Source organism: Benincasa hispida, chromosome 6 (genome assembly GCF_009727055.1).
Source record: "Benincasa hispida cultivar B227 chromosome 6, ASM972705v1, whole genome shotgun sequence".
NCBI classification, from domain to species: Eukaryota; Viridiplantae; Streptophyta; class Magnoliopsida; order Cucurbitales; family Cucurbitaceae; genus Benincasa; species Benincasa hispida.
In genome coordinates this window covers 16,314,096-16,322,330 of record NC_052354.1, presented here as the reverse complement: position 1 = coordinate 16,322,330, position 8,235 = coordinate 16,314,096, and the positions used below count along the sequence as shown (strand labels likewise).

The window sequence follows — 8,235 nt, the reverse complement described above, 5'->3', positions numbered from 1 at the left end:
CTATAGAGATTTGGTTGTAGGGATATCTTTGTCCATTCATAAAATTTTTAAAATATTAGAATGAATAATTTGGCCATTTTCACCAAAAAAAAAAAAAAGTTTATTTAGTCATTTTTCTAAAATACAATTATATTTTGACCATTTATCCAATAGTCCCTATTTTAAAAAATAGTAAAAAATGTTGTTTGAAATTAATGGAGAAAATATGTCATATAATAAATAAATAAATATATATATATATATATATATATATATTAAAAAAGGGTGTAGTGTGTTTCATCGAAAATAAATAAATAAATAATTATTTTTCATCATTTGTTTAAAAAAAATCTCAAAATTTAAAACTAACTTTTTCAATTAATTTCCAAACCAACAACATTTTAACCAAATTTTTAATGCAAATATTCATATGATTAATCCCTCCAACTAACTTTTTAATGCAAATATTCATATAAATAACCACATTCATTTGAGTCGGAGTACTCTCTCTAAACATCTTGAAAAATCTACATAATTTTTATAAATAACTATAGTTTTAATCCTATTTTGATCATTAACTTTAAATTTTTATCTAATATAGTCCTTAAACATTTATAAAACGTCTATAACTTCAATCTAACAGGTGGTGTAGCATCTAATTCAAAAATAATAAATTTATTTATTTGGCTAATGTGTGCAAAATAAAAAAAAAGTAGGGATTTTTATGATTGCCTTCTCGCAAACTTTAGTCTATCAAAATTAGAGAGAAGTATCAAATGCTTGATCATAATTGTGAAACATAAGCTTTTATTGAAAGCCAGAAATTCACGAAACAAACTAATAATTCAAACAATATTTCCACTCAAGAATAGATAAATGTTTGAATTAATAATAAAATAAGATCAATCTGTCACACTTGACAACAATAAACTATGGTTCCACCACTCATGAATAAAAGAATACATCCTCTTCAAACACTTTCAACTGGATCAAAAACTGTTTCCTAATACACAAATATATGACTTCTCTTTTTAAATAAAGAAAAAAAAAAAGAAAGATAGCAGATCTCTATGTTTTTGTATGCTAATGTTTATCCATGACTGCTATAAATCATACCACTCAAAATAATTCAATGCTACCAAACTCAGCAACAAGCTCATTGACCAACAATCTCTCCAGTTCTCTACAAATAGAATCAATCTCATCTCCAAGATCTATCCATCCAATCTCCTTTCCAAATTGCTTATCTACTAAATCCTTATTCACTTCCCTTTCTTGGCTATCCAACAGGATCCATAGTTCTTCCTCGATCATTTCGTGGTTAAGCAATGGCCGAAATCTTCTCGATACAGGCTTTGCCCATTCCGGCACACCATCAAAAGATTGAAAGAGTTCTACTAACCCAGAATTTATCCTGTCAAAGAGAAGCTTTCTTTCTGATCTCCTCCAAGAATTTTGTTCCCCAAACTTCTTCTCTAAGGTCTCGAAGACTGCAGGGCTGATCACTTGATGTTCCTGATTGTGACATGAAACAGAACCCGTCTCCAGGCTTTTACAATGTAAGCTCGCCTCGCTCAATACATCAACAAGGTATGAAAAATCTCTACTATCTTTGAATTTGAATGTGCTCATAATGTCATCAATTTCATTAGAACTGCATATAGATCCTTCTCCACCATCATCATCACTTGATACAAATAAATCATGTCCTTCTGAGTTAGTTCCCGGGGAGTCCGACATCAGAAGTTCAAGTTGCATCATTAAATCTACAGCCAGAATATGTTAGATGAGTATGGAGAGAGTTTTCAAGAAGGAATGAACTTGAAAGCGAGAATATAGTAATAAGACAGGTCACCTCTACCGTTAATGCCTGGGGATTCAGAACTGAATAATGTTTCGTCTTTAAAAAGTGGTTCAAGGACTGAAACTGGACTAGGTTGAAAAGCCTCCTCCAAACTCACAATAGAATCTTGCTCTTTGCTAGGATAGTGTTCAAAGGGGAGACCTTCCTGCAATTTATTTATAGCTTAAGAAATATTAAACCATAAGGATATAGAAACTTGTTGAGGATAAAGAAGTCCTGGGGAAAACAGAAGAATGCCATTACAAGAAATATGGAAATACTCCAAGAAAAGATGTACTAACTACAAACAAGGACAGATACGAAGCACACATCATAAGAAAAAAAAAATGAATTCCTTGACACGGAAATGTGAAGACGACAAAACTTAGAAAATTTGTCTTTTTACTCGAGAAATTTTTTCATAAATGATCTGAAATTACAGAAGATTGAAAAAAGGTGTATGTATAGTTGGTACACATGGACTTTGAAAGATGTCAAATTGCCAATAAGCATAGAATGAAGTAGAACACTCGTGTAAATCTAGGTTATGAAATGTTCCATTTAATTAGAGTAGAAGTAAGAACCATATGCTTTGTATTGTAAAGAGAAGTCAAAATACACCCAGATGACCATCTTAAAATACATACAGCAGCTTGAGTACACTATTTTACCATGTCTAAAGCCCAAGCAATCAGAACCAAACCAAAACTATGAAATATTAGTAGCTACCTAAAGCACTTGATCTATTAAAAAACTTGAGACTAGTCCCTCAAATTTACACCAAGAGAATTTTTTTACACGAGAAAGTTAACTAATTCAGTTGAATTTCCAACTCACTTCCACAAGAGGGCATTTATTCTGACACCAAAGTTAATGGTGATTAGTCTTTTTGCATGCATCAAAAAGAAACTAAAGGCACATATATCTATAGCTTATAAACTTGCCTATGCATTTTATACCAACTTTGAAAGACACTCAAAGGTTCGTTGTGGGAGAAAAACAACTAAATTATTTTATTTCTCTTATCATAATTCTTTATGCCCACCTTCACTTGGAAGGTAGGCTTAAACCATTTAGCTTTGTCTGACTGTATGTTGCATAATTTAATAATAAATACACTCCTACTAGCCAGAAGTAAAATTAATTGACCAATTTCAGTAAATTAAAAGTTCATTAGCCAATAAGATTATAGAATACAAGACTGCATTAGAAGAGAGTATGCTCCTAAGTCCTATTCTACTTTCGTAATATTCTGAACAACTAAATGAGGGGAGATATGGAACCTGTTGAATAGAAGTAGCTTGATTTCCTTGTTTGACGGGAATGTTTTGTGTGCAGAAAACACCTTTACTCCTTGGTGATAGACAGTTTAAAGAATGCTGATCACAATGGTCTTTCTTCTCAACTTTGGTCTTCAGATCATCACCAACCATACAGTCATCATTGTCAACATGATCACTTGCTGAATCAGGGCAAGGAAAAATCTTCAATTTCTTAGAGCTTAATTTCAAGCTAGGTTCTGAAGCATCCTTTTTATTGGAACTTCTATTTGATGGCTTGCATTGTAGCCAAGCACCAGGACCTTCATGCTTTAAGAACCATGTATTACGAAGGGCCTCGTATCTGCTTCTGGTTCTAGATCTTGTAGTCACTGCAGAAGTAGAATCAAATCTCAATCTATGGGAGTTTTTACAGAGCTGATCTAGTCTCTTAACCTTCCAGCTCAAGCACAGGGGACTACCAGAATGAAAATGTTCCTTATTTGAACAAACATGCTTCTGGAAATCAAACTTGACAGGTTTGCAATTCAAATCACTGGGCAACGATGCAAAATGAGGCAATGTAGGCATTTCATTCATTTGCCTACCCTGTGTAGATGGCAACAAGTTCTCAGTCTTCCTTTGTTCTTCTGTGACTTTCTCCCTGGATTCTCTGGCCTTGTATGACTCAACTGAAAAGAAGCAGGAATGCTTGTATTTCGCTGTCCAATTAGATAAACTGGGGGAAGAATTCCTTCTGTACTTGGTTTCATTTCTGCACACATCGTCATATATGGTTCCTAATCTTGAGTTCTTCAAATGCAAATTAACAAAACCGTGCCTCGTTGTTCTCCTACTTTCATCCAGAATACTTGAAACTTGAGATGATTGCTTGATGGGCTGTAGTGCATACTCCATAGTCCTTTGATTTTCTTTAGCAATATTCTTTCCATTTTGAGCAATATTCTTTCCATTTTGAGAACTAAGACAATCTTTGCATTTATCATTAACTAAATGTGAGCCTCTCAAAGAAGTTGGTGAAGAGGAAGAAAAACATAGCTTATCTCTCCACTCTAACAAAGGTCTTGAAGACTTCAAAAAATCTAGATCCTCTGACGAGTGTGTCTGCCCTAGTTTCCTGTCCTTCAATTTAGTGCCTGCATCATTATTTCTTTCTGTCGAACTATAATGTTCTTTTGAAACACTTGGTCCATTTTTGGCCTGGTTGAATATAGAATTTTTTCCTCTTGTAGGTCTTGGTGAGATGTCCATAGAATCAAGAACCTCTGGTAAATTTTGAAAATCCTTTGAAGTCTGTATCACCTTACCTGTTGAAAAGTGCTTTTCAGTCATGATGGTGTGTCTTGTAAGTGGCATACATCCTGCTGATAAACTAGAATCCGCCTTCTCCCATTCCCATAACTCGTTGCAGCGGCTAAAGTTATTTTCTACTTTGAAAGAATTGAAGAGTTCTGTTGGCTCTTCAACTGTCATCCTAAATGGATGACATCTGGAGGGGTATTTCTTCTTTGAGATTCCAATGGATGCAACCCTTTGTAAGTAATCATCAGAAAGAACTTCAGAATGCCTTGGAGCATGATGCTGAGGTTGCCGCTCATCAAAGCCCATCAATGCTTCAAGAACACTAGTTGTACACTGTCTGAGTTCCATCTCGAGAAACTCTACCGACAAAACTTTATGGTCGACAACCACCGACCTCAAGTAGTTTACTGAGAATAAAATTATTGTCTGCAAAAATCCATTAAGAATATTTCAGGTAAAGGAGGAAAAGAGAGAGAGAGAGAAGTTCATGTGCCTTAAGTTCAAGAACCAATTGTCCCCTTTTGAGACATAAAGCTGATTGCAGATTATTAACTACCAAGGTGAATTATATAAACGTATCAATTACAAAAGCAGAATATTGAAAAGCTTACTTTATCTTCCCGTGATTTCTAGGTTCCTTAATCTCTCTACTTCCTGAATACGGTAACAGTACATTTTAATGAGCTTTAGAAGTGATTAATATAAAATTAAAAGCAAAGGAAACAAATGTACTTGTGTAAAAGAGAATAAATATATAGCATAATCAAAAGAACAAGAGCATTATAAGGAGTATTTCTCAAAGAACTACATATTCCTTTTATGGACACCCCCCCCCCCCCCCCCCCCCCCCCAAAAAAAAAAAAAAAAAAAAAACAGTAGCCTCCCAGTCCCAGACTACATAATTACATATAAGCTTATCGCTATTTTTATCCATAATTAGAAAACAATTCTGTTTTTTCCACCATAGCCAACAAAAAGAAGTTCTAAAAGAGAAAATAAAACTGATAAGAAGAACCAACTAAAAAACAGAAGTTTCATCCAATCCAATCCCATAAATGAGAAGAAATGAACCATTCAGATTCAGATAAATAAATATAACACAGCAAGGTCTGAAGTAATCAACCTGTGAAGAAAAGAAATCATTTCGAACACCTTATTTCTGGTCAGCAATCATTGGAGTAAAAGAAAAAAAAAAAAAGGAAAACAAACATAAAGTAATTCATTAATGAAGGCATCAACATGCTGTCATAATATCAAATTAATGGTTAGAATAACAATTCCAATTCACAATCTACAAATTCCCAGCGACAACAATAAAACAAAATCATTAAAACGCCATAAAAAGCATAGCCCACTTGATTAACAAAAGCAACAAAAAAAAAAAAAGGCAAACCCAGAAGCGTAATCATTGAACTTGGTTTAAATAGTAACACAAACATAGAAAAAAACCCAGAAATCAAATAAACACAAAGACAACGAAGAAATTCAAACCTTCCTTCAAAACCCTTCGCATCAAAACGCTGATCTTAGGTTTACCACACAAAACTTCCATAATCTGCAACAACAAAAAGAGAAAACTAGAGAAACCTCCAGATCATTCTAAAGAGGCACCAATAGATCAATCAAGTCGAAACCCACTTCCTAAATTTGCTGATATGAACAAAAAAAGAGAACAAACCGACCAAATGGCAAAGAAAGACGCAATTGAATCGAAAGGATTTGAAGTCAAACACAGGAATTGAAAACTTTTGGTTGTTAATAATGGTGAAAAAGGAGAAAACCCCAGAAAGTGAAGTCGGCGGAGGAAATCTGGAAGATGGGTAATCGATGTTTTTGGTTGCTAAACGATACTGAAAGTTAAGGGAAAGGAAAGAGGCGCGATGGTGAAGGGAAAATGATGGGAAATCATATAACAGTGTGAAAGTTTAGGAATTTGATGTATTCGGAATTTTGGGTATTTCTTTTTTGCTATCTTTTTTATGATTTTATGATTGTCGTATTCGGATTCAGAAAATTACGCGCCAACTTATGCACTTGCGCTTGTCAGCAACTGCACCATCGTCGCTCACGATTCATTTCACAGAAATATAAGCATTTTTTTTTTTTTACTAAATATTAAACATTTGATTTCCCTTTTATCCGTATTAAATAATTTATAATTCACGTAAATTTAATTAATTTAGATTTTAAAAATTAATAATTCAGTTGAATTTTACTAGTTTACAATTTGGTTAATTCTAATACTTGATTTAAAATTCAAAATTTTATTATTCATGTAGATAAAAAAAAAAAAGATTTATCAATCACATGGATTTTATTTTCAAATTATGTTTTATTAATTTGAAATCTAAGTTATCTCTATAAATAGATAAATTCAACCCCTCATTTTTCATCGGGTATCTTTATTTTTGTTTAAATTTTACTTACCTGCTGCAATTGTTCTCTTTCAAGTATTGCTTCAGATATCTCTTCTAAATCTAGAAGAAATATCATCTTTTATTTAATGTATATCTTATATTTCAAAACTTTTCTCACTTTTCAATTTTGGAAAATCATATAGAGTGATTTATTGTATTTTTTTATATGTGTTCGTTTTTTTTTTCTATTCATTCACCTATTGATCTTTAAGTATTGAAGTGGGTGGAGAGAAAATACCTTGATTTTGAGATTTAATATGTTTGATAAATTTATTGGTCGATATAATGGCTAAGAAGAGTGTGATTGATTGTTTTAGTGTTTTTGTAGTTTTTTTCTTTTACTTTTTAATTTTTGTATATGCACAAGGGTTATGATAGTTTTTACTATTTTTACGTACCTTTTTGTATTTTTTTTTCTTTTTTTTAGAAAACTTTGAAATAAAATTAATTTTGTAAAATCAAATTAAAATTTCAAATTATATATGATGTAAGACTAGGTTAAAACCGTTTGGTTGTCAGGTTTTCTACATAGGAATTGGCACAGGTATCCAATTCCATGTTTATTTCAAGTTTTTTATTCCCTTCCAAAATGATGGGTTTTCTTTTTTTCTCTAGCTAATTAATTGATTAATTAATATTAATTTAACAAAAATTATATAAATATTTATTTTAATAAATCAATTATGATATATTAAAATATTTACTTAATAAAAAATTTATTAAATGAATGGAATTATTTGTTACATAAATTATTAATTTATTGACTAATAATATTTTAAATATATTTAATTAGTAAATTAGGATTAATTAAATTTAGTTAGTATTAAACTCCATTTTCAATAATAATAATTTATTATTTTATTACTTTTTTAATAATCAAGAAATGTATGGAGATTATTTATTGTAATTATTTTTTATTACTCCGTTCATTATTAACATATTATATTTACAAAGTATTCGTTATTAATATATCATATTTTTATCTCATTTTCTTCAACTTTTATATAATATATTGTCCATTTAAATATATTTTATCATATTATTTAATTAAAAGTAAATTTACTAGTGTTGAGCTTTATTAATAATAAAAATGATTAAGTGTTAGATTATAATTAGTACGACGTTTAATAAATATATTAACTAGTTAATTTGAATTATAAATTTATTAAAATATTTATAGTTATGATTAAAATATTGAATATTTATAATTATAAATATAATCTTCAAATATTTATAATTAAAATTATTATTGATTCATAATTAATTATTTTTTTATCGATATATTGAATATTATTTATTCTTTAAATTATTAATCTATTACAATTATAATAAGATTTTCATGCTTAATTTTATAAATTAAATACACAATTTTGAAAATTAGAAGTAATATTGCGACTTTTGAATTAATTTTTTT

The 8,235-nt window shown here is 30.5% G+C and overlaps 1 protein-coding gene across 5 annotated transcripts; it reads right to left on the bottom strand.

The window, feature by feature from the left end:
- Positions 1-1,013: 1,013 nt before the first annotated feature.
- Positions 1,014-6,357, bottom strand: LOC120079578. 5 transcript variants are annotated; one of them, XM_039033812.1, is made up of 5 exons: positions 5,896-6,357; positions 5,016-5,058; positions 3,106-4,830; positions 1,841-1,988; positions 1,014-1,745 (listed from the first exon to the last, which is right to left on the bottom strand). In XM_039033812.1, the coding sequence occupies exons 3-5, from the start codon at positions 4,750-4,752 to the stop codon at positions 1,099-1,101; spliced, it is 2,442 nt and encodes an 813-aa protein (XP_038889740.1). In that variant the 5' UTR covers positions 4,753-4,830; positions 5,016-5,058; positions 5,896-6,357; the 3' UTR covers positions 1,014-1,098. The 5 variants fall into 5 exon arrangements, with proteins under 5 accessions (XP_038889740.1, XP_038889736.1, XP_038889738.1 ...); XM_039033808.1 differs by having other exon boundaries at positions 1,835-1,988; positions 5,896-6,356; XM_039033810.1 differs by having other exon boundaries at positions 1,835-1,988; positions 3,106-5,058; positions 5,896-6,356.
- Between the last annotated feature and the right edge of the window lie 1,878 nt (positions 6,358-8,235).